The 27,728-nt window shown below is 35.4% G+C and overlaps 1 protein-coding gene and 1 long non-coding RNA gene across 7 annotated transcripts in view; both read left to right on the top strand.

The window, feature by feature from the left end:
* MIPOL1 (mirror-image polydactyly 1) overlaps positions 1-10,418 on the top strand; it is a 290,413-nt gene extending 279,995 nt beyond the window's left edge. For all 6 annotated transcript variants that reach the window (XM_020916569.2, XM_070478009.1, XM_020916572.2 and 3 more), the window contains one exon: positions 9,650-10,418. In XM_020916569.2, coding sequence (XP_020772228.2) covers positions 9,650-9,716 — 67 coding nt within the window. In that variant the 3' untranslated portion in view covers positions 9,717-10,418. The remainder of the gene's footprint in view (positions 1-9,649) is intronic.
* A 9,185-nt stretch (positions 10,419-19,603) lies between these two features.
* On the top strand, positions 19,604-27,148 carry LOC139038720 (uncharacterized). The gene is made up of 2 exons (XR_011491806.1): positions 19,604-20,857; positions 25,703-27,148. It is a non-coding gene; the product is annotated as an uncharacterized lncRNA (long non-coding RNA).
* Positions 27,149-27,728: the final 580 nt, after the last annotated feature.

Raw genomic sequence — 27,728 nt, 5'->3', positions numbered from 1 at the left:
GGTTGCATGGAAAATAGCAAATGTTTGTCTGTGTTTAAAATATAGGTAACTTTTCATTGCCTTATTGTACCCTGATAGCTCAGTTGTAAAGAATCTGCCTGCAATCCAGGAGACCCCAGTTTGATTCCTGGACTGGGAAGATCCGCTGGAGAAGGGATAGGCTACCCACTCCAGTATTCTTGGGCTTCCCTTGTGGCTCAGCTGGTAAAGAATCCGCCTGCAATGCGAGAGACCTGGGTTCAATCCCTGGGTTGGGAAGATCCCCTTGAGAAGGGAAAGGCTACCCACTCCAGTATTCTGGCCTGGAGAATTCTATGGACTATACAGTCTGTGGGGTCACAAAGAGTCGGACACAACTGAGCAACTTTCACTTTCATTTCACTTCACTTTTCACTTCACCTTAGATATTAGTGACATTGAATAAGGAATGTCATATATCTAATCTAAGCACTGTTGAATATACATGTACTAAGTTTTTTCTATGCTCTGTTTAATCTCAAAGATAAATCCAAGTTTATTATTTAATTTCAAGGTGAAAAACAATTTCTTACTGTTAATATACCTCTATAAGTGGAGCTAAACAAAGTACAGAAAATTAAATGACCCAAAATTGTGGTGTCTAAGAACAGCTTATTCCTACTTTCTCATTATTTTCTTCTTAATACACCTCTTGTTCACAATCTTAGAACTATTTGCAAAAGGTATAGCCTGAACTCATCATATCATAACTTAGTTGAAAATTCCTTTTATGGCACATCTTTACAGAGGATTTTGTATTAAAAAAAAAAACTTGATATAACACACATCTATGGTAGACACATTAAAAACTCTTGAACACAGCTGTTTAGAAGGTGCCATTCACAAAATAAATACTCAAGAAGTATTTCTGAATGAATGAATGATAGTATTTGATATAATGACATATCTGAAGAGCTAAATTAATCTATCCATATTATTTCCTTATATACTTTATTCTAAAAACAAAATATTTTTACACAGCAGAAAGACTTGGAGGAAAGAATTGAATTAGATTTGATTAAATTGAAAGTTATGGTAGAAATCAGCAAATTAATAAATGATTAGTAACATCTTTTAAAACTAAATATTGGTTGCATGTACCAAACTTTTTTTATTTTGCTTTTCTTTTTTAAATAAATGTAGATAGATCCAGCAAAAAAAATACCCAGTTGACAACAGATAGAAACAACCTTATCTGAGGAGATGATAGTCACACCCTGGGTGTTGTTTAAGACATACTGCAAGTTCTAAAATGTATCTTTTGTAACACCTATCAATTGATACCTAAAATTCCTCCATCAGAGATTCAGATTGAGGTTAAAGCTTTGTTTTATTGCAAAATGTAGTTACACTTGATAGCCTTTGTTTTTTTAATCACATAACATTTAGGATCAAGACAGCCACAATTTTTTTTGCAGCTGCTCCGGTCAAAGGTAAAAACCTATTCCCCCACCGTTTGAATCTAGGGTGGCCTGTGACTCCCTCTGACCCAATAAAATAAACCAAATGATGTTGTACAACTTCTGAACAAGGCCTCAATCGCCCGTGTTCCCAGCTCTTGCTAACTCTGCTCACCATGTAAATAAGCCTGGCTTGGTCTACTTGGGCATGAGATCCATAAGAGGCAAGTCATAGCCAGAAGTCAATACCAACTGTCAGGCGAGTGAACACCCAGCTGCACCTAGCCCACATTAGCATCATTAAGTAAAGTAGCTGTTGTTTCAAGCCACCAAGTTTTGGGTGGTTTAATAGAAGTAGTAGTGTTAGTCACTTAGTCATGTCTGACTCTTTGCGACCCCATGGACTGTAGCACGCCAGGCTCCTCTGACCGCAGCATTCTCCAGGCAAGAATACTGGAGTGGGTTGCCATTCCTTTCTCCAGGGGATCTTCCCAACCCAGGGATCGAACCCAGGTCTCCTTTCTTGCAGGCAGATTCTTTATTATCTGAGCTACAGGAAAGCCCTGGGTGATTTATTACACAGCAATAAACAACTGATTAAAAAATATTAGTTGTCCATGTCCAAGATAGAATAGACTTGGCTTGGCTTGGATTGGTAGGCAAAGCAGGTCAGCATAGAGTCATTTGTACTAAAGCTCTGTGTAAGCCAGTAGTGAAACATGGCAGCATTCAAATGGAAGTAAAATTCCAGATCAAGAGAAGTATCAATCCCACTTTCCTTTCTAATTGATTAACCTGAATTATTAGATCAGACTCAATATTTTTAAAAACCTAGATATGCTGAAGAACCTGAGCAAAGAATAATCAATATGGTGATAGTCTATTAACTTTAATATGCAAAACCATTGACAGGTGGAAATATTAACCTTGAAAAAAATAGCCTAGTAAGGACATGGCAGTTCTTTTAACATTTGAGACCACCTCATATAGGAAATCAACCCACTCCAGTTTTCTTGCCTGGAGAATCCCAGGGATGGGGTTGCACAGAGTCGGACATGACTGAAGTGACTTAGCAGCAGCTTATATAGGAAATCGGATAGTGTGATGACGTGAAGGATAGATCTAGGCAGATGAGTGGAAGATCCAAGGAGACTGATTTCCTAGTAAGATAAGAAGTAATTTTAACCATGTTACTATTTTTCAGCTTCCCATTCTCGCCACTTTCTGCTAGTTGTTTCCACTTTATTCACCATGACTTTTCACCCCACTCTCCCATCTACTTCTGCATTCACCTTTTCACTTACAATTTCTTTTTCCATTCTGTTTCATATGTGAATAGCCTTTCTTTTCTCTTTTCCATTTTATTCTCTCTTTTATTGACCTTTATTTCTTACATATACTTTTATGCACATATATGTGTTCATATTTATATGTTGTGCCTTTACAGATTTATAAATGTGTATATATATGTGTATTTTTTATGCATTTGTGTTTTTTTTTTAGTCTGTATCTTCAGTTAATTAGCCTGCCTGAGACTGAGAAAGAACTTTTTGTTTCATTGTTTACAATTTATGCGTAGGAGGGTGGGTTGCTGTTGTTCAGTCACCCAGTGGCATCCAACTCTTTGCAACCCCATGGGCTGTAGCCCACCAGGCTCCTCTGTCCATGGGATTTCCCAGGCTAGAATACTGGAGTGGATTGCCATTTCCTACTCCAAGGATCTTCCTGACCCAGAGATCGAACCGACATGTCTTTTGCCTCCTGTCATTGGCAGGAGGATTCTTTATCACTACACCACCTGGGAAGCCCTGCTACACTGCATCTTTCCACAACTTCTGCACTGAATGTTTCACACATACATTCTACCTGAAACTTGAATTTACCAAGGACACTTCTTTCCTTGTAGCCCCCTAGACACCAGTCTTTTCCCCATACCCTGTAGACTAGAAAGAAGAGTTCTCTGGTTCCATTTGCTACTTTCATACCTTCTGCATCCACATGAAAACCCTCCCTTCTTTGAGATTTATACCATCCAGCTTAATTATCACTATGTCTCTCTCCTCTCCAGTGATATCTACTGATCTCCTTAAATGTGAGATCAGTGAGATTCCTTTAATGTGTATCTCAAGTACCTGGTTCAGTGTCTTCCTCTCTACCCCAACCTCTGCCTTCATGCTAAGAAACTTCAATATCAGTGGCCCATCAGTCCCACTAGCATTCCTTTTACATGTCCAATATCACCTCCCTTTCTTGTCCCACTAAACCTTTACTGTTCCCCGCCCCCCCACCCCAACCCCTTCCCAGCCTTTTTCTTTACCCTATGCTCTCAGTAGAGAACTCTGCCTCTCTCAATGGGGAAAATTGAATCTAGCAATGATGAGTTCTGTCAGTTAAATGCCTCCACCTCTACAGAGTTATCCACAACTCTATTCCCCGCACTTCTTTCCCTCAAATCTCCAAGGAAGAGTTTTCCAGTCATATTTTTAGTGATAATGCTGCAAGTTGTGCTTGTGATTCCATTCTCTGAGACCCTCCTTAAAAGATACTGTCTTCCTCCATTTTACTTTAGCTTCTTCCTGTAGTCTTCTCTTCTGTAGTCTGTAAACATACTCACATGCCATCCATTTCTTTAAGGACTTCCTCAGCCATGCATTTTCCTGAAACTATAATCCTCTTTAGCTTCTACCCAAGATCTTATATTTTCTAACTAAGCCTATACTTCATCTTCACTTTTTCACTTTCCTTTCAGGCTTTATCCTACTTCTATCATGCTTTATTAAAGCTGCACAGAAAAGGGTATCATTTCCTAATGTTCATTTGTCACTTTCATCTTATTTAAGTATTTAACCCTGTTGATCACTCTCTTCTTGAAATTCTCTTCTCTGCATCCTGTGACAGCACCTACTCTTGATTTTTCTTTTGCTTCCCTGACTGTTTTCTCAAATTCTTTTGTCAGTCTTTTTCCTTTAAGTATTGGTTTTCATTTTGGTTCTATCTTCTTCCCAACCCCCTCCTCCTTGCTTATGTCTCTCTCAGCATTTCCATCCACTCCTGTGGCTTCGGTTACCACCTAGCGCAAGACCTAGTCATGACCAACCACTGCAGTCTCATTTCCCAACATCCTCCATGATCTTGAGAAACCTGTGAAACCATCCTCCTGGTAGGACTTGACACACATCATGCTTTTCATACCTCATTGCCTGTACACATATTATTTCCTTTGTCTGATATTCCCATCCTACCCCCTCTCCATTCCTACCCTTCTTGAGGTGACTGTCTCCTTCTTATCCTTCAAATTTAACTGAGGCATCGTCAAAAAGCCTTTACAGGCACTTCTTTTTCCCTGCCCAAGCTGGGTTCTGTGTAATACCCATGCTTACCCTTTTATTACAGCATTTACCAATAGCTGATTGAAGTTACCGTATAAAGATGTTTCTCCACCTTACTGCTCCTATGATCAAGAACCATGTTCTAGTCTTTGAATAATCAATGCCTCGAGTAGTATCTAGTTCATAGGAATTACTAAATAATTACTAAATAAATGTTTGTCAATTGAACTTAAATCCATATCATAAGCTTTTTAGGTATGCAGTTTTATGACCATAAGTACATCCACATTGTTGTGCTCCTGAGAAGTTATCTGGACTCCCTGCCTGTAGGCCAACTTACCTCCTTCTCATCTCTATATTCTTGCCAGGGGGAATCTTTCTAAAATGTAAATGATGTTACTAGATGAGGTAAACCCTTTTATTGCTTCCCGCTGTCTACATTTGTGGTTTTATCACAATCTTTTCATAGATCCAAGCTGCAGTGAGAAAAAAAAAATCAATGAACCAAGGTTTTCTAAATTTTTTCAACTTAAAAGTTAGCTGAGTTAATGAATGGCAACATTAATCAGAATAAGAAATACTGAACTATGCATGGGAGGTAAAATAAGCTTTATTTTAGATATGTTCACTGTCATATGCCTGTGAAATAAGCAAGAGGAGCCATCTTGAAGGCAGTTGCATATATGAGGGTGAAACTCAGAGGAGAGTTTTAGGATGATGATCTGTACCATAAGCATTTAAGTGAAATCAACAGAACAAATAACATCTTTTGAGGAAAACATAAAAAGTGTTTAAAGGTGATAAAACAACATTTAAGAACTAGCATAGGAAGAACAGCTATAATAGTAAAAGAAAAAACTACATTTAAATTTCTTTCTTGTCCCGCTGCCGCAGTTTAAAAAGGGCAAGACCTTTGATACTAATGGACAACCCAAAGCATTTTTAGTGGCTTCGCTGTCTTCTCTACTGGAAGGATGATTTTTATCCATCTCTCTTGAATTTCCCTGGCTCTTTCTCCTTGGGAAAAAAAAATAATAATAAAGAAATCAGATATGTTGGATGAGACAATTTTGTTGCCTAAATAGTAGAAATGGAATTTTTTTCTAAAAAGAAAATTCTCCTGCTACTCTCACCTTGACAGATAAAACAAAAATTTCTCTCAAAAATGAAATCTAAAAAGCAAAAAAAAAAAAAAAAAGAAATTAAAAAAAAAATTTTTAATGGGATCTATAGTTTGTTTATCTATAGTGAGATTTTTGCTTCACTACAGTTCAACTGAAGATGAGGAATTTGTTCTGTTTTCAGTCCTTTCTCTCACTTTGCAAAAAAATTATCTAGTCAGTAAGAGTAGTCCAAGGCCATAAAAAATCAAAACTAAGCCTTAAAAGTTACAGTATTTTTGGAAGCAGTGGAGCACATCATCAGGGATGTGGTAATTACACCTTGCAGCGTATGCCAGCTTCAGACCTCAATAGCAGTGCAACTCTGGTCAGATTACCTTCTATATGCTTTGGTTTGTCATCTAATGATAATATATACTTCATGGAGTTGTATTGAAAATTGAATATGTGCATAAAGTACTTCTTAGAATGCTGACACATCGTCAGTATTCCTTAAGTATCACTTGCCTTTTAAAATGCATCAAAATATTCATTGAGTGCAAAATGAAAGTAAACCAACTCAGAAAATTGGTAAATAACTTATGATTCATCTACGTGATGGAAAGCTATGTATTTCATTGTAGTATGTACATATTATATAGACATAAAAAATATAAAAGCTGTTATTTGAAAAAACTAGAATTTCTCTCTAAAATATAGCTGTAAATGTATTTTTCAAGTTCACAAAAATTTGTGTTATAGGAAATAAACTGTGTTATTTCCTAATTACATACAGTGTTATCAGTTTACTTTCCTATAATGTGTTACTAAACTAGCAGATGAAATATACCAGTAAATGCTTACCAATTTGACTTAAGTAATAACTTGAGGAAACAGTTTAATGTACTTACTAAGACAAATAATACATTAACCTATAATCTAAAATCTGTAGCTTTCTATTAGCCCAAACTCTAGTGGAAGTAACTTTGAAATAACAACAAGGAAACCAGGCCCACATTTGTTACTGTCTTATCTTAGGACCTTGTACAAGGGTTTCTGTTTTGGTCTGGGCTTCTGTTTCTTCATTTAGAAGAGAGAAATTCTAATCCTAGAATTCTAATCTAACTTTTTTCCTATTTCATGAATTTTGTGAGAAGCTATCATTGAGCAATATGTAAAGCAATTGGAGCCTATTTTATTAAACTACATAATTTTTTAAAGGATATTATTGATTAGGACAGTAAAGAATAACCTGCAGGCAGATCCTGCAAGGTGGTTCAACAGGCAGACACACCTACCTTTCTGTCAGCACAGTCCATGTTTGGCAGGTATAGTCCATTCCTTACAGGAAGAAATAGATGCTTCATTGTGTTTCAAAAGTCAGCAAGCTTTTACAAAACGATGTAATTGACATTTTTCTCATTTCTGAGATCAAATTTTCTTAAATCATTCAACCTGGATAAACTGAGAATGTGGTTGATCTAGTAGTTGTTGAAATATAGTAAAGACGTTGCAAAACATGATATTTAAGTATTTCCTCCTAACCTCTTACCTTCACAAGATATAAGAGTTCTAAATGGAAAGATATCCTAATGTAAGAAGAAACTAAAGTAAAATGAGTCCATCTGTAAAGAAAAAACCAAAAGAAGCACAACACAGACTCATCTCAGTAATTTAGCATTCCATTGATTCAGAATTCATAGTGATAATAACTATGCAGATTAGAGCTTACTTCTACATTATGAGGAAGTTTTTTTAATAGTATAGCAAATGATATTGTGGGAGAGAGATATAGTTAACTAACCTGAAAGTACTATTTTCTATCTTTCGGGACTTCCTTGGTGGTCCACTGGTTGAGAATCTGCCTTCTGATGCAGGGGATGCGGGTTCAATCCCTAGTCAGGGAACTAAGATCCCACGTGCCGCAGAGAAACTAACCCTGCATGCCACAACTAAAGAGCTTGCATGCTGTAACTGCTGAGACCATACTCTCCAGAGCCCATGCGTCACAGCAGGCGCAGCCCCTGCATGGCAGCTGGAGAAACCAGCCCGAGCAACAGAGACCCAGTGCAGCCCCAAACAGGTGTATTGTCTTAACTCTTTAGTCTATGCTGAGACATTCTATTAATGGCATATCAAGGTTTCTACTGGCTTCTACACGTTTTCTAGTTGTTAACTGTTAATTCAGGCTTTTAGCATATTTTACAATGTAGTTAAAATTTCACAGTGACATTTTTCTTCCCCCTCCTCCACAGTTCACCTTAGTGAAACTTTGTCTTAAAGAATCTATGCGATCCTAGGAATCATACTATTCAGAGAGTATAACAGAGCACTGGTTCTTATCACTAGGGAAAGTCCAAGTAATATAGAGTCATCTGTAAATACAGTGAATTGTCTAGTAAATCTTCTAGTTCAAGTATTTGCATCACTAGCTTAAAACTGTTCGAATGGCTGTATAATACTTGTGTAAAATTTACATTAGAGAAATTTGTGGTAATAAATTTAAGCAAGATTTTCCTTTTTAACTGAGATCATAACTGCATTTCTCAAAGCAAAGATTTTTTTATGCCCTGAATTGTTTCATGTCCCTATTTTCTGTTAACAGAACTCTTGATATATGCAGTCATCCATTTAACTTGAGCTGTTTTCAATGTTGCATGCAGCTGATGAGTCCATCTAAACCAGTGGGTATGACTCTGAGAATACCCTCATTCCTTTAGTGTCTGGCTCAGTGCTGTGTTTATTTGCAAAGGACCCTCATGCATGGATCCATATAAATGAGGCAAGCTGGAGCGGACTAGACTGTGTCGCTCACCAGTCTTTGAGGAGGGAGAATTGTGTATATGAAAGCTGCTGGGTATGAGCTTCCCTTGTAGAGAAGATGTCTGTGTGTGTGACATCAAGCAAGACTTTTGGTTGAGGTTTTATGCTTACCGTAAAGAAAATAGTAAGAAAAAGGCAATTGATGATCTAATTCCATCATCTTTTGAGACACAAAATCCTTACTAATGCAGTGAATCTGATCTCTCTCCCATAGAGTAGTCTAAGAACCCTATAGAATAACTTCTGAACTTTTGAGTCCATTTTCAGTTTAGTTGGAGAATTTTTAATCAACTGAAAAATCACTTATATTTGACTAAGAAGTATATAGAGTCAGTGCTAGCCTATTTATATTACTCAGGAATAGAAACTTTTAAAATGTAGTAGAGAAAATCTGGTTTTATTTGCATCGAACCATTTTTATATACTTAAATGGTTTTGATGGACTGAGACATCGTTTTTCCAACCTAGCCACCTAATACCTGGATTTAAAGAGAAGAAATGTAATGCATACCAATTATACAGTATACCAACATATCACTTATTAAGCTCAGTAACAGGTGTAAGAGTGATAGTATTTCTGTATTGAAAAATGCACTTCTTGGGTGAAAAATCGGTTTGAAACTGCTCAACATTTAATATGCCATCTTGTTATGGCATAATAGTGATTCATTCATAACTTTGATGCAAGTAGGTAGATGTATTAAAACTAGTAGCTTATGTTTTGCATGTAGCCTCTAAAACTGGTGTAATCTGAAGATGGGGTTTAAGTGTGTGTTTTTGCTGTTTTTTTAACCTCAAATCCTTGGCACTCTGCGCCCGTGTCTCTCACTTACAGTCATGCTTCGTTTCTTCACATGACGACCAGAAGTGCTCGGTCACAGGTAAATACTGTCCTTTTTCAGTCAAAACATTCCTGACAATAATTGCACTTTTTATGTTCTTTATTTTTTCCCCTCCCACTCCACTGCCCTCAACTTAGGTTGGAAAGGCTGGTGGACGTCCTGAGGAAGAAGGTTGGAACAGGGACCATGAGGACAGTGATCTGAACTGAAAAAAAAAACACGACAGTCTGGGGAAGCAATCACATCTGGTGACCAGGCTGCTTCATTCAACACTGTGTAAACACTAAAGCCTTAACTTAGCAAACAGTTGTTAGAAGTGGGACACTCCAACCACATTCCAAGCTGAGATAAAATCAAATCACAAATGTTTAACCACTTTGCTGCTGACTTGAGTTATTTATCCAAATGTATTAACTACAGACTTTTACCAGTGAATAGCTGTAAAGTTGCAGCTTATTTGTAATTATTTTATATCTCACTGTATTTAATATAAATATTTTTGCTGGAATACCATTATAGAAACATAGTAAAGTTGGTCAGGATCATATCTTCACATATGGCCCTTTCTGAGTCAAATGCAGCAAAGTAAATATTGTCTAAACCTTAATCCACTGTGTTAGGTCAAAACTTCAAATACATGCATTTTTCAATATAGAGTTTATTTCTTAACCAATGAGAGAAGCACATACATATTCTTATGTATGTTAGTCTTCCTTCGACATATGCATGTAATCTTTTTTAGTATTAAAGAATATTAAGTATAGATACCAAGAATCAAATGTATAATTTGCTTTAATAAGAGCTTGGAGTATTAAAATTATGTTAATCAAAGCATGATTTTTTTCCACTACAAAAATGCACACTGTTTTCAATAAAAAGAAAGTACTGTTAATGTGTACTTATAAATTTATGGTGTTGGTATTTTTTAATGTTGGGTCTGAATAATGATCTAAACTCTATTTAAGCCATAGTAATTGCCCCATCTGTCTACTCAGGTGGGATACTTTTGGCTTGAAAATTAGCATGTGTCACCATGACACGAAAAGGCAAACCCCCATGAAACATATGAAGTATTCTATTTTTTTATGCCTTTTGTTTAATGCCTTTATTTAGACTGTTATTTGAATTTTTGTTACAGAAGAGGGGAATCTAATTATAATATACAATAAAATTATAATGTAAAAATATAAAGACTTGTGGGAAAAAGTAAACGTGTGATTTGGTTCAGGAAACCTACTTTTTTAAATTTTATGGATAAAACTAAAATTCGTGTATTTAGCTACAGGAAAAAAATCTTTTTTTAAGATTGAGTAGATGAGAAGCAAATAGAAAATAAGTATGACCAGAATAGGATGAAATAAATAAGTAGAGATGGAATTAGTGAAAATTAAGTAGGCAAGTGAAAAATTTTCTAAGTCCATATAATCTTTTAATTTATCTTTAAGACTGAGCTAAATTATCTACCATTGCCTATTTTCAGGACAAGTACAGAATCATTTATTGTATACACCATTGGAAATTATGCTTTTGAATTTTTTTTACTCTGCAGAAAAATGTAAGGTGTTTTATCATAGGGTGACAAAAGAAATGTGATGCAAACAAGCTCTATTGGTTTCTTATTAAACCCGCTGAATTAACTGACAGAATCATCCCATTGATTCAAATTTAGAATTTACTCATGTTGTCTGATTTTAATTTTGCTTAAACTATGTGAAAAATAAGGAAGAATAGGGGTTCAAAATTAACTGGATTTATTCTACAGTCCTAAAGAGAATTATAGCCTCTCTAAAGCAGCGACTATCTAACTATAGAGATTTAGAATAGTTTCGTCATGCATGTAGTTTTCAATACTAGTTCTAATTGAAACATGTAACAGCTCCCTATGTGAAGGAACAGGCCCTTTCAAGTCATGCAGGTAAGTAAAGAGAAACAGTTCTCATCACAAAATAGTCCATTCCTGAATCCTCTTCAAATAAATCACAAGTAACTTGAATTTTCAATTTATTCCTGAATAACAGATGAAACTTTATTGAGTTATTTTGCTTGAGGCTTTATAAAACACAAAGTGTAGAATAAAGACATTTTACAATTTCCAAACATCTCTTTCTATAACTAACCAATCAGATTAGCACAACTAATTCCTATAATCAGTATATAGAACCTTTAATTTGATACCTTGACTTTAAATTTACAAAATAGTTCTAGCATCTACTATTGCTCAGTGTAGGTAATCTCCCCCAGATTACCACATCCCCTTGAAAATGAGTTGTCTACAAAATTACAGATGTGTCAAGTAGTACATTTTTTTGGACAGGGCAAGGGGGTATAAAGGAATAATCTTGCCTGCTGAAGATCAGTTCTCTATATATTCAACTATAATGCAACTTCTGAAGTGTTCCACACTTCAGAAAAGAGGTTGCTTTGAGTTTACTTTAAACATCAAGTCTAATTCCTACAGTGAAATCATAATTTACTTTTCCTTGTTAAAAATAAGTAGTTCAGAGGAAAAGCAGAAAAGATCATACAAACATGTAGCACTTGATTTACAAAGTCCTTTCTCATCTGCATTTTTATGTGATTTCTTCAACAGTAATTGTAATACCAATATATATGTCAACCATATAATAATGATAATGATGCTAGTAGTTTTAGTATTACCATTAGTAGTAGTATTAGTAATACATTTTATGAATGAGGAAACACACTCAGTGGAGCTAGGAATTTGGCAAGAACTGGCTGGGACTTACAGCTGAGGTCTTATGACTCAACTCCATGCAAGCATAGGTTTCCAGAGCTTTCATTTAGAAAAATTAAAAATCAAAGATTCTAACTGTTGCAGTTTCTTTTATTATTGTGCCATTTCTTTTATCATATATGTATGAATTTTCTGCACATATCTTTGAATTAAGTACGGTAATGTGAGCTGCATATGTGAACAGCATCACATTATTACTACCTCTCTATAGTGTTACAATAGCAGCCTTAGCCTTACTTTCACTAATTAGGAATATTGTGACAATTCATTGTTGATTAAAAAATAACCAGAGTTCCTTCATACTCTTTTTAATTTGGCTTGATGTTAGAACCTGACAATATATTTCTATCAAATGATAGTCTAAACTTCAAGGCTCACTGTACCTCCTGGAGCATCTGTTAAAGATACAACCAGTTATAGGCAAGTTATAAGCAAAGTATAAAGCAAAGTTATTAGTTAATAATATGGGAGAAACTTTCATTCTACTTCTATATTATGTTTAACCATTGTGTTAAAATTATTTAAAATATCTTTCTTTTTCAGTGAGAAACTTGATCCTTTGTAGATGTCCTTATTCAAATAAACTGATAAATCTTCTCATCAGATCATTTACCAATAGAATTAGTTTATTGGACAAAAATGTTAGAATATTAAAATTTTATAGTTTTAATATTAACATTGCATAAAAAGCCATTTTTATAGATAGTGTATTTTTAAAGATAATTAGTGAAGCTTCTGTCTTTAAATACTCTTGACAAGTGAGGCATTATAATGATAAAATAGCCATGTCCTATACATTTGTCTTCTCACATATGGTTTGTATGGAACCCAAATTTTTCACAAGACAATTATTGTGTTGATAACTACTATCTACAGTTATGCTATCTATCTAGTAATATCGAGAGAGATATCAGTTCAGTTCAGTTTAGTTCAGTCACTCAGTCGTGTCCAACTCTTTGCGACCCCGTGAATCACAGCACGCCAGGCCTCCCTGTCCATCACCAACTCCTGGAGTTTACTCAAACTCATGCCCATCGAGTTGGTGATGCCATCCAGTCATCTCATCCTCTGTCGTCCCCTTCTCCTCCTGCCCCCAATCCCTCCCAGCATCAGGGAGAGATGTATAGAGATATATAAATACACAGACACATACACACATAAATATATTTGGCTTTCTAAAAAATTGATTTATAAGTCAACTGTTAGGCTCCAGTGACTTCAGCATTTTGTTCGTTTTATTACAAATGCACGTGGTTTCTGAGGCTTTTAAACAAATACATGAAATGGTTGAAAGATTTATATTGCTTGAGCTCAGCTAAATATGTCATCTCTAGAAAAGATGTGGTTTATTTTGGCACTGTTTTTAAAACTCAAATATTTTAAACATTTGTTAAGTTGGAGCTTGCACATTTGAACTAGTAGCATACGTTCCAGAATAGCATCTCAGGTTACCAGATTTTTTGTAATCCTTTTACTAGAATAACCTTCTTTGAAAAGGTTTTCTTTTCTTTTTTATTATGTACTTTAAGTTAAATTGATAAAGGTTGAAGTTATTTTTAATGTAGGATTTCATAAATAGAATTGGACAGTAATAAATGTGTATTTTTTAAGACTCATTAAATTATTGTGTACTATTGATACTTCTTTGCAGAAATCTTAATATACTTATTTTTAATGTTACTGTTTTCTCAACATCGTTTTGGAGAATGCTGGTACTTTGGATGTCACCAGTTTCTTGATGGTCAGATTATTAAGAAAGTTGTATTTTAATGCACAAACCCCAAAATCTGAAATATATATTTACTTTTCAGTCATATAAGCTCTCTACTGCAAATATTATATATTTCAATACAGTTATTATACATTTAATCAAGCTTTTATAAGTATTCAGTCCTGAAGGCACTGTACTGAATATGCCTATAAAATACACTAAGTAAGGAAACAGATTAAGTTCACTGTCAAACTGTGTCTGACTATCTTACAAGTTTAATGAAGATAAAAATCATTATGGACAAATTTATTAGGTACTTTACTACTGGCACTAGTAAAATATTAAAGAGAAATTATATTTTGGTTAGAAAGAACCTAAGACAGGCAATCTCTTAATAAAAAAAATGATTCGAATCTGTTACAAAGTATCTCTACTAACTTTGGAATTTGTATGTGGAATTTTGCTGTAACCAAGAGCTGAAATCTAAGAACATTTCTTCTGTTGTGTTTGGTTATTCAATCAAGATAAGGTAAATATAAACGGACTATGTAACACACTATCACCTGTAGTGAACTTAGAATTTAAAGCTTCAGGTACATGGCTACAAGAGGGCTAGGGTGGGGTGGGCGGTAGGAATTGTTGGGGTAAAGTTTCTATAAACTGATAATATCTAAACAGTCATGTTGCTGTTTAAAAAAATTGTCTCACCATGTACGACCTTTGTGATATTGCGGTCATGCATTTTACTTTTACGTAGGTATACAATAATTTAAATATTGTTTTTGCTTTGAATAATTAACTACTTTTAAAGTGATTTAAAAAGTAAGAACAACATTATTTTATACTTACCCACATATTTACATTTCTAGTAATCTTCTTTATGTAGATCCAAGTTTCCAGCTGCTACCATTTTATTCCTTCCTGAAGTATGTATCTTTTATACAATGCTGGGCTGTAAGTAATGAACGCTTTCAGCTTTTGTATGTTTGAAAATGTCTCTCTCTTTTTTTGCCTTCATTTTGTGGGGGGAAAAAAGTTTTTTTTCTGGCTATAGAATTCTAGGTTAACCTTTTGAAAAATATTTTCAAGATGTTATTCTACTGTCTCTGGCTTGCTTTTGTTCCTACTGTAATTTTAATTTTTGTTTTCTGTACATATGTCCTCTGGCTGCTTTAAGGATTTTGCCTTCATTACTCATTTTAGCCAATTTGATTGTGATGTGTTACAAATTTCTGCATGTTCCTGTGCTTATTTGTTGAACTTCTTGGACTCTTAAGTTTATAATCTTCATCAATTTTTTAAATGTTTGGCTTTTTTTTCCCCAATATCATTTGTCCTCAAACTCTTTCCTCCCTTTCTAGAACTGCTACTTAATATATATTAGGCCACTTGAGCTTGTCCTGCAGCTCATTCATTCTTTGTTCATTTTGCTAGTGGCGGAGGAGTGTTTCTTTTTCCTCTGGGCATTTTATTTTGAATACTTTCTATTATTTTGTCTTTAAAGTTACTGACCTTTCCTTTTGCAGTATCTAACGTGCTCTTCTTAATTCCATCTAGAGCCTTTTACTTCACAAATATACTTCTCATCTCTAAAATTTTAAATTGGGTCTTTTTAATGTCTTTCATATCTCCTTAATTTTTTCATGCTTCACACTATCTTCTGGAATACTGTGCTTGTCTGTTAATTCTATTATCTATTCTATTTCCAAGTCTGTTTCTATTGATTTCCTTATCATAGGTTGTTTTTTTTTAATTGAAGTGTAGTTGATACTTTATAGTTGAAGCCTGATACAAACCAGGCTTCAACAGTATGTGAACCATGAATTTCCAGATATTCAAGCTGGATTTAGAAAAGGCGAGGAACCAGATTTCAAATTGCCAACATCTGTTGGATCATCAAAAGAGAGTTCCGGAAAAACATCTACTTCTGTTTTATTGACTACGCCAAAGCCTTTGACTGTGTGGATCACAACAAACTGTGGAAAATTCTGGAAGAGATGGGAATACCAGACCAGCTTACCTACCTCCTGAGAAGTCTGTATGCAGGTTAAGAAGCAACAGTTACAACTGGACATGGAACAACAGATTGGTTCCAAATCGGGAAAGAAGTACATCAAGGCTGTATATTGTCACCCTGCTTACTTAACTTATATGCAGAGTACATTATGCGAAATGCCCAGCTGGATGAAGCACAAGCTGGGATCAAGATTGGCAGAAGAAATATCAATAACCTCAGATATGCAGATGACGCCACCCTCATGGCAGAAAGTGAAGAAGAATTAAAGAGCCTCTTGATGAAAGTGAAAGAAGAAAGTGAAAAAGTTGACTTAAAACTCAACATTCAGAAAAATAAAATCATGGCATCTAGTCCCATCACTTCATGGTAAATAGACAGGGAAACAATGGAAACAGTAAAAGACTTTATTTTCTTGGGCTCCAAAATCACTGCAGATGGTGACTGCAGCCATGCAATTAAAGGATGCTTGCTCCTTGGAAGAAAATCTATGACAAACCTAAACAGTGTATTAAAAAGCAGAGACATTACTTTGCCAACAAAGGTCGGTCTAGTCAAGGCTATGGTTTTTCTAGTGGTCATGTATGGATGTGAGAGTTGAACCATAAATAAGGCTGAGAGCCAAAGAATTGATGTTGTTGGAGAAGACTCTTGAGAATCCCTTGAACTGCAAGGAGATCCAGCCGGTCAATCCTAAAGGAAATCAGTCCTGAATATTCATTGGAGGGAGTGATGCTGAAGCTGAAACTCCAATACTTTGGCCACCTGCTGCAAAGAACTGATTCATTGGAAAAGACCCTGATGCTGGGAAAGATTGAAGGCAGGAGGAGAAGGGGATGACAGGATGAGATGGTTGGCTGGCATCACCAACGCGATGGACTTGGAGTTTGAGCAAACTCTGGAAGTTGGTGATGGACAGGGTTACCTGGCATACTGCAGTCCATGGGGTCACAAAGAGTTGGACACAACTGAGCAACTAAACTGAACTGAACTGATAGTTGATTTACAGTATTATCTTAGTTTCAGGTGTACATCATAGTGGTTCAATATTTTATAGATTATATTCCATTTAAAATTATCACAAAATAATAGCTATTTTCCTGTGCTGTACATCATGAGTTGTATTTTTCTGCTCTGTATGCTTGATACCTTGTTTTGGATGCAAATCCTTATGAGTTTTATCTTGTTGGGCGTTAGATATTTTTGTTTTTCAGTAAAAATTTTGAAGTGTGTTCGGGGATGCAGTTACATTATTTGGAAACAGTTTTGATCCTTGCTAGTAGGTTTTAAGCTTCAGTAGGTAGGACCAGAGAAGCTTAAGTCTAGGGCTCCATTCTCCCCCTCAGCTTAGGCAATCCCCTTCTGAATACCGGATACCCTGTGCAGTATGAGTTTGCTCTGCTCTGACTAGTGACACCAATGTGTGAGTTTTGGTCGTTCTGCCTGCACCTCTCTGAAGTTCTAACCTTAGCCTTGGTAGTTTACTTACACAGGTATGCTGGTCCATACTCAAAGGAAGACTCAAGGAATGCTCTGTAGCTCTTCAGAGTCCACTTGCTTTCACTCTCTGTACAGCAGTTTTTGTTCCAGAACCTACCCTTTCTAGTACTCTGACGGCAAATTCTAACCACCTTGACCTTCCCCAATTCTCAACTCTATGTTCTCAACTCAGGGAAGCTCCCAGGCTCTGTTTAGGTCCTCCTCCTGCACTGTGCTCTGTAAACTCGCCATGCGATATGCCGGAATCATCTTAGGACTCCATCTTTTCCCCTTCTCTCTGGGATCACTGTCCTGTTTGCCTCTTGTCCCAAGTACAGAGACATTGATTCATGGATTTCCACCTGTTTTTGTTGTTTTGCTTTTGGTGGGTCTTTTTCTTTTGTTTTGAGGTTTTGGTTTGTTTGGGAGATTTTTCTTTTGTTTTTTGTTTGGTTGGTTGGTTAGTTGGTCATTTGCTTTTTTTTTTTTAAGGTGGAGAGGGTAAACGTGGTCCCTGTTATTCCATCATGACCGAAAGTATTCAGTTCAGTTCAGTCACTCAGTCGTGTCCGACTCTTTGCAACCCCATGAATCTCTGCACACCAGGCCTCCCTGTCCATCACCAACTCCCGGAGTTTACTCAAACTCATGTCCATCGAGTCAGTGATGCCATCCAGCCCATCTCATCCTCTGTCGTCCCCTTCTCCTCCTGCCCCCAGTCCCTCCCAGCATCAGGGTCTTTTCCAATGAGTCAACTCTTCGCATGAGTTAGCCAAAGTTATTGGAGTTTCAGCTTCAGCATCAGTCTGTCCAATGAACACTCAGGACTGATCTCCTTTAGGATGGACTGGTTGGGTCTCCTTGCAGTCCAAGGGACTCTCAAGAGTCTTCTCCAACACCACAGTTCAAAAGCATCAATTTTTCAAGTCCTCCTCTATAACTCTTTTCTAAAATGTCATCCTCTTAATGTCTAGCTTCCCTCACCCCTGTTGAGAAATCAACCTTCCAGTCTTAATGTCCTTCTGAAAGTAAAATGTCTATTTTCTCTGATTGTTTTTTAGATCTTTTTCATTGTTGGGTTTTGCGGGGAGGGTGTTTTATTTTGTTTGGCATTTTTTTTTAAGTTGATGTTCTTTGCTTGAGTTTGTAGACCTATTAAATCTCTGACTTCATATCTTTTGTCAATTTTAGGAAATCTTTGCTTAGTATCCTTTTCTCCTTCCTTTTGTGACTCTAACTATATATATTTTTTCACTGCTCCCACATATCTCTTCTGTGTCTTCCTTTTTTTTTCTTTATGTGCATTAGTTTTAAATTCTCAAAATTACCTTTTATTTCACTAATCCTGTTTCCTGCTGTTAAAGCCATCTATTCAATTCTTAATTTCAGATTTTGTGTTTTTTAATGTCTTCCTCTTGATGTTTTTGGTGCATTTCAATTCTCTGGTGAAATACTCATCTTTCTAAATATATTGTCTCCCCTTTGCTTATAACTATAAGAAACTATAGTAATTTAGTTTCTATAAATTAGTAATTAAAACTCCAATATCTGAATCACCCCTGGGTCTTTAATATCTGTTTTGTTTCTAGATGTCTAGATGCATGGTCCTCTCTTGGCATGCCTATTAATTGTTGATTTAATGTAAGACATCCTGAGCCTCCCAGGTAATTTTTCTTTCCAGTAGAGAGAGCTTCACCTTTCCTCTATTGGAAAGACTGAGTGGACGTCCACCTTAATCCAGTCAGGTACGCTAAGTTGAAGCTGAGTTGCAGTTTGAATAAGGCTTAGTTGTCTCTGGTTTTCCTCTTTTCCTACAGGGTCACTCACTAGGCTTTCAGTGGTGAAAGTAATATCTTCACTTGAGTCCTTTAGATATTCTTATATGAGCTTTTTTAATCTTCCACTTAGGAGAGCCCAGAATTTGCCACATACTTTGAAGGGGAAACTAGGCATAAAGCTCCAATACTTTGGCCACCTGATGCAAAGAGCAAACTTATTAGAAAAGACCCTGGTGCTGGGAAAGATTGAGGGCAGGAGGAGAACGGAGCAACAGAAAATGAGATGGTTGGATGGCATCACCAACTCAAGGGACATGAGTTTGAGCAAACTTCAGCAGATAGGAAGGACAGGGAAGCCTGGCATGCTGTTGTCCATGGGGTTGCAGAGAGTCAGGCATGACTTAGCAACTAAACAGCCGGGCATGTGTTTCAGGCCCCTTTGGTTTTCTAGGTCTCTCACTCCAACCCTGAAAGATTGCCAAAAGCTCTACTGGTTTCTTGTCTCTAACAGCAGCCTTCTGCCAGGACAAACCCAGAGCCAGCAAATGCTTCCAGGGCAAGAGTGGCTGCAGACTGTTCGTTGACCTCTCAGTTGTCTCCTCTGGAGTCTTCGTTCCTCTAGCTGTCTTTGTTTCAGCCCTTCTCTGATACTTTTAAATAAATACGTTTTGTATTTCATCCAGGCTTTACTAGTTGTTCTTACAAAGCATTGATCTGCCACAAATGACTCTCTTCTGTCTGGAGGCAGAATTCCAGTGTGTTTTTAATTTTTGTTATTATATTTTTCATTTCAGGGTTGTATTTTGTTCATCCCCAAATCTGTTTGATCATTCTTGTGGTCTCTTGTGTCTGTCTCATATTTTCAACCCCTTTTTAATTTTCTTGTACATTTTAAACATGCTTATTCTATACTTAGGGCTTCCCTTGTGGGTCAGTGGTAAAAAATCCACCTGCCAATGGAGGAGACACAGGTTCAATCCCTGGGTTGGGAGGATCCCCTGAAGAAGGAAATGGCAACCCACTCCAGTATTCTTGCCTGGAGAATTACATGGACAAAGGGACCTGGACAGCTGCAGTCCATGTGATAATAAAAGGCTCAGACACAGCTTAGCAACTAAACAAGATCAACAATTCTATACTTCTGACTATTTTACAATCTCAAATATTTATTGCTCCAATTTTAATATTATTTCTGCTAGCTACACTTAATGTGCCTCTTTTCTTTTGATGTTTACTGATTTGTGAATATGAGCTTATATGTCTTAGAATTAGTTCCTATGGGAGTTTTCAGGCCTTAATTGAAGGTAGATTTCTTCATAGCTTTGCATTTGCTTCTGCCTGGGAATAAGTACAGGCCTTAGCATACTTTAAGACCTTAATTTGAATTTTATTGGGCTGCTTAAATAATAATTTGGGATGGAAATTCATATGAAGCCTAGCTTGTGTTTATAAAATTCATAAGGGATTTTTTTTTCTATCTTCCATTCATAGTCTGAGTTTAAGATTTCTCTTCGTGTGTGGGCCCTGGACTTTGTCCCCTGCTCCATTAGGAGGCCATGGAAAACCAGAGCTCAACCTCCCCTCTATCATAAGTCAAATGCTCTCAAGGTAAAAACCCTGCCCTTCATGCTTCACATACCATTAAGGGTTCCCAGTTGTACTTAGATTTTGCTCTCTCTATTGCTTGCCTACTTGCCAATGTAATGATGCATTTAAGAAGATGTTTCTCATTTTCTGTACAACTAGTTGTTCACTATGGGAGGTTCCAGGTCCCTCGTAGTAGGAAACAGTAGCCAGGGCTGAATGTTATTAAATTTACACACACACACACACACACAGGTATAATTATACTGCTAATAAAATGTTCTGAATTTAGTATCACTTGTATACATGATTAAAATGAGTAGGTAATAAATTTACCTTCCAAGATCCATAATTGCAGCTCTTTGTCCCCACCAGTAACTACAAGCAGTTTTTCATTAAAGAAAAGAAAATGATTGAATAATCCAAATTAGCCTGGGCAAGAAAACTAACAGCTGCCTAAAATGAAATGTTTGAGTTATGAGCCATGTGCCACTTTGGTTTATCTGCAGCCAAAAGGTTCAGAATCCTTATTCAATTAACCATGTTGCTTGGGAGGGCTTGGTTGCCCTGAATAAGAGCTGCCTGGTGATGAGTAAGAGGTATCCGTGACACACAAGTTCAGACCTTGCAACTCTGTTTTTGTTGTTTGAACTTTCTTCTCTGTTGTAGCTAGGGATCCGGCATGGAATTTAAACACTTGTGTGGTAACTCCATTCCTTCAGCCATTGTGTTGTTAAGCTCTAGCTAACGAACTTTTAACACTGGTTCCATGTAAGGTAAGACTTAGAAAACAGCAGCAGTCAACATTTCTGGCATTATAAATAAAACCATAGGCTATGTCTTTAGGAAAGTAAGATGCTGCTGCCTGTCCATTCCAACTGAACCCCACCCAAAAGTAGCCTTTATGATATATATGAAGAAATAAAAATAAACCAAGGTAGCACCTAAGAAAGCTTAAATTAAGAAGAGGCTTTTATTTAAAAGGAAAAAAATGGAAGTTTCAAAATGTATGCCTATTTTAAAACTTAGGAATTTTGCATAAAATTGAGAAACCAAAATTACATAATATTTGCAAAGGTAAGAGCTGCCAAACGCAGCAAATAGACTTTGTCTCATGTGGACTTTTCTTCCTTGCCAACAGTTTTTGTTGCTTAGGGAGATCCTCCTGATAATGTCACAAAGAATGTTTCTCAAACTATATAGATTATGTACACACTGGCTTCTTAAGGACAGGTTTGATTTTAAATCTCTAAGCTTCATTTTGCTTCTAAACATACTGTTTTGAAACAAAAGCCAGGTGACTGAATTTTATTTTCCAACTTAAAAACAAGTTTTGAAGATAATTCTGGAGGAGAAAATTCAAATATAGTTTGAACAGCGATATCATAATTTTACATAAAATGTCTCAGTGTTATTGCTTTGAAGAACTATTCTACTTGAATGTGCATGCACACTAATTAGTACTGTCTTACATCATAGTCTTCCCACCTTACAAAATTAGATTTGCTTTTTGCATCTTATCTTCTTAAGTTGTGGTCACACTGCAAAGAGTAATTACATGCTTTTATTTAGATGACAGGCGAACGTGAATATGTAATCTTGTTTGTGAAATAGAAGTGAAGACAATCTTTTGAAATCAGAAGTTTCCTTTCAGTGAAGACCTTAAGCATATCATATAATTACTTTATTTCCTCTTTTATAAAAATTGTAACAACTTTTTCAAGAATTACAGCTATCCTGTGTACTCTAAGTCTAAATATTACAGATATCATTGTCTTTAAGTTGCAATAAGACAAACGGTGGTTTTATCATTTCTAGAATCAAAGAATGAAATGTGCATGTGTGTGCTTTTCATGTTTTATATTTTTTAGGTTTTAGGAAAGATTTCTGGGCCCATTTTTGGATTTTCTAAAAGAACTAATTGCGCAAATCATATTTCAGAGTTTTGATATGTTATTTTGTTTTTCTTTGGATAGCAAGAAAATTAATGAAAGTGACTCATTCATACTAATACCTTAGACCCTATGCTCCTCTCCATTCTAGTTCCTACTCTGTACTTTTATTATTTAATTCATTGGCCATTTTTAGTCCTCTACTCAGTCAAAATCCCCTTACAAGTTTAATCTAATTTATCTTTCAAGAACACTTTTATGCCACCTCCTAACATGAAGCTTTCCCTAATTCCTCACTCCACCCCACCGCCAAGTAGAAGCCAGTCTCTTTTCCGTATGATTTATAGGCCTTCCTTCATCTCTATTAGGGCCCTTACTAGGGCTCCTCTTGTTTCCTTACCCCCGTACCCCCATTAGCATATAGCTTCTGGAGGTCAAAAATTCAGTCTTAGTCATATTTCTTTGCATGGGTAAATACTTAATCATTTTCGTTAATAAGCCTAAATTTTCAAACTATATTTTTGTTTTATAAACATCTAGGTAATCTGCCTTTCTAAAAAATACATGCAATGAAAGATTAAGATTTGAGTACCTTTTTTAAAAATAGTGCTGATAAAATATACTGTATGTCAGATTATCTAGCACCGAGCCCATTACCAGGTGAGACGTTGGGTTTACCTGAAGATTTTAACTTTTAATCATAATCAATTTAAAGTGCAGAGTTTTGGGGGTGGAGGGGTTATTTGTTTATTTGGTTAAATTTACTTTTTAATCAGAACTTCTTGCATTATTGGTCAATTTTGGTCCCATACAGTCCAAAATTTGAAACTTCACTCCATGATAAAGTGAAGATGGGGTTTTGTTGTCTTGGAATGTTTACACAAAATTTCCAGGCCACAAGAGAGGTCATTTAAATCTTCTTTGAACAACAGTAATAACTAAGTTGCTTTCTGGAACCAAGTGTGTTAGAATGCAAAAATAAGGAGAAGGCAAGCAATGTATAAAACAAGGCATTCTTGGATGCTTTCTGATATTGCTTCAAGCTACTTTAAATCATTTCAATTATTCCTTATTTCCTAAAAGTAACTGAAGTCTTCTGAATTCCAATTATTTTGTGACGTTTTCCTGAGATTTTATTTTCTGGCTGTTTATTATTCTTTCAATACCTAAGCCCTACTCTAAGATATAGTTTTGAGAGCAAAACTAAACTGTGTGTGAACATTACCCACCAAGCTAGAGCTTCAAAAATTTATATTTAGTTACTAATTTTATCTTTACTTTAGTCTCCACCAATTTTCATCATGAACCTTGTTGAGTGAAGAGCCTAAAGCTTAAAAAATACCCTTTCTTCAATAAATAAGTCAATTATATCAAAGGCTTTTTGAAATGCTTAAGCATAGAATATTCACTGCATACTACTTGTATGACCATAACATTAACACACTGAAGACCTTTGAGTTCCCTAAAGAAGACTTTCATAAATCTTTGCTAGCTGTGTCTAATCAAATTACATTTTTCAAGACAGTATGCCCTTCTCTGAAACTGTTTCTTGTATATACCTCTCACTCAAAGTTAACTGTCTTGGTTATAGTTGACTGTCAGCAGAAAGGCTCACTTTTGATAATATTATTTTGTTCATAATTTTCTAGGAAATGCAGCTTATTTCCTCACTAAGGAATAGTAAACCCAAACTGCCAACATTGTCTACCATGTTGAAAAAATAAAAATTTATAGTGCTTAAATGCTGGTACATAGTCAAATGAATCATCTTTGTCTTAAAGTAGCAAAAAGGGTAAGATACTGCTTATAAAGACAATTTTCATGAAACTCATCAGACAAGAAGTGAAAATGCTACAGAATCTTGGCTTTTGTCTTGAACATCTGAAGTCCTCTTAGCTAGTAATTTTTTACTTAGATTTATATCTTTAATCCTAGGATCTCCCATCTCTTTGAAACCAGTTAATTAAAACAGATAATCACCTTATAGAACTTTCACATTAGAAATGAGAAAAAAGGAATTGAGTAACTTTCATAATGTGACACAAGCAGGCATTTTCAGAGCTAGATGCTCAACTGTGTGTCCATTCCTAAACTTCTGCTTCCCTAAACTTCTGCTTCCCCGTTTCTGTTAAAACCTGAAGCTTGTGCCATCATGGTTAATGTTTTGACAGATTTTATCATAAACCTTGCTGTTGTACGTTTGCCTTGAGCCAAAATTAACATGTTGTAAGCTCAGAAACAGTTTTTGCTGTTAGTGACCAGAAAAGGAAATCAATTATGCTCTTTTGAAGGATAGGCGTAGAGAGTTTTAACTCTTTATAGGTTACTTGAAATTTGAGAGATATTCTCATTTTTTAGTCTACAGACTCTCAGTTGTCAATAAGACATGCATAAACACTTTTGTGATTCTCACAAAGGAGAATGTACCAAAGAAAATGTTACACAGCTTTAATATGCTCACTAAATTTCATCACCAAAATACTATCCCTAATTTTTTTTAATGAAAAGGTCCTTTGCTTTATTGTATGGAGTCAAAATTTTAAACCCTCAACATGTGATTGATTCAAAAATTATGAAGTAGCTACTTTGTTTCCAAATAATTTGTCAGGATGCAGTTCAGTTATAACCTATCTTATGGTATCTATCATCTATTTTATAACTACTTGGAATATTTTATTAAACATACTCCCAATCATTGCTTTTTCTAACAGCCTGCAGATCTAGAATTTTTTTCCCTCTAAAACATCTTCAATGACCATGACCATTAATATTTACTCATAAACTCATTTGTACACAGGCTAAATCATAGCATATCAGTGAAGGAAAGAAAGAGTTGTAACCCAGTCTTTACCCTAGAATAAATCAAATCAACAAATATTTATTGAATGTCTACTATGTGCAAATAGCCCTGACTGGTCAGCTTTTAAAAGCCATCCAACTTCTCACATTGACAAATCAAAGCATTATTATTTTTAAGTCTTGCAGAAGCTGCTTCCATGTCCTTTAGGTGACAAAACCTCTGAGGACCCTGCAGTTACTTAGGATGAAGACAGACAAGGAAGAGGAAGCTAATTGACAGACTGAAAAGAGAAGAAAGGATAACCTAAAGTATCACCAACAGATTGCATCATGTATGTATGTGTGATCGTATGTGTGTTTATGAGTTTATGTTTATGTGTATGAGCATGTATTATATACTCACAAAGAGAAGAATGAGTGGCTTTGAGAAAAATAGATTTTTTATGGTGACATAAAAATTTATATTTGAGTCCAGAGCTTTGCTTTAAAAATAGGCTTAATAATAGTTTGGCCAGTGTTAAGTTCTATGGTAGGATAAAACCAAATAAATCATAACAGAAAGATTACTCAACTTGGCCCCCCAGGTTCTAACACCTACCTTTCCTTAAAGTCTATTAGGAGATGACTTCATCAGTCAACAGATTTGTAATAGAAGAAGTGACTTCTACAGTGTTACTATAAAAAATTACTGTAGAGGCCTAAATATAAAGTTAAATTTACCATAAATAAGAGAAGCTACTTAAAAGCTCACTTTAAAGATTCTAATTGTTATCAGAAACTAAATAAATCTACCAGTTAGAGACAAATCTTGTATACTTTATACTATGTCATATGTTACAGTCTTTTATGCTATATATTATATTTTATGCTACAATGATCTATGCATTTCATTTTACTAATCTGTAAAAGATAAAACAATCCACTATCTACCCCCACCAAATAACTAAATGTGAAGTATAAAAGGGAGACTATTAGTAAAAGTTTCCAGTTTTATCAAATAGAATTAATCCTGGCTACTTTTCATATAAGGTACATATTAATATATATATATATGTTGGTGGCTGATGATATTGTCATTGACATTCTCATGGGAGATGTCTAGTGTCAATTTAAAAATATTTGTTTAGGAGAACTAGTTTTCTGTTAATTTTGCTTCCTATTTGTAGACTAAGTTTAGTTTCTCATGAAAATCAAAGCAGATTCTTTTAAGCAGCAGCTTCTATTTTTCCTAAAATGTCTGAAATTAATATCTCAATTTTTCTATGGGAAGAAAAACTGGTATTCCTCTATTATTCAAAATTTATGCCTCTGTTATGAAATTGTTGATCATTCAGATCACTTTGAGACAAAAGTTTCTTTTCATATCTTTTTAATAATTTGATACATTTTCTCTGGTTGTAATTTATTTTCAAAGTATATCCTAATTGCTCTGTAGTAAATTTTGGATTTCTTCTCAGTTTGTGTATAACCTTTCTCTTCTTGATAAAACCATGCTATTGGCCTTTGTATATACAGCAGGTACTTGCAATGTGTGACTATATTCGTTTGGTTTCTTTAATTCATTTTCTTTAAATGTATCTGGATATATTATAAATAAAATTTTACTTGGATGACACAGACACAATACTGAAGCTCCTGGGGAAATATTCTCTTTAGAGTTGTTTCTGGTTTTCATTTCATCTTTCCCCTCCTTTGACCAGAATTCCCCAAACTGAGACCCTCTCACCTAGGACCTAGCCTGGATTCACCTGCCCCCTTGTGGTATTCCTCTCTGAATAGTTAATTGATTTCTGAAATTTGGATTTGGTATTACTTAGCCTGAGAAGATAAACCTCTTTAGTCCAGCAGTCTAAGACCAGAAAACTTCTGTTAGTCACTGGCTAACATACAAAGATTAAAGGAGTTTATTTTTTTAATTTAATTTGGAGCATAAGAAGGAAATTGAGCACTATAAACTATGATAAGAGATGATGATAAGAACTTTGTCTGGAATCTATATTAGTGACCTACAGATTGATAAACTAAAGAGATGTTTCCAAGATTCTCATAAAGCAACTTAAAATTTTTTCTATGTGAATGTCTCCTTTTTTGATTAGTGTTAGAGGAAAATGTTACTCCATTTTATTTAAATTTTATATATATTTCCTAAACCTCTCATCAAGGATGAATTCATAAATATAAAAAATAAATGCTGTATACAGTAT

This window comes from Odocoileus virginianus, chromosome 16 (genome assembly GCF_023699985.2).
Source record: "Odocoileus virginianus isolate 20LAN1187 ecotype Illinois chromosome 16, Ovbor_1.2, whole genome shotgun sequence".
NCBI classification, from domain to species: Eukaryota; Metazoa; Chordata; class Mammalia; order Artiodactyla; family Cervidae; genus Odocoileus; species Odocoileus virginianus.
This window is presented reverse-complemented; position numbering and strand designations above follow the sequence as displayed.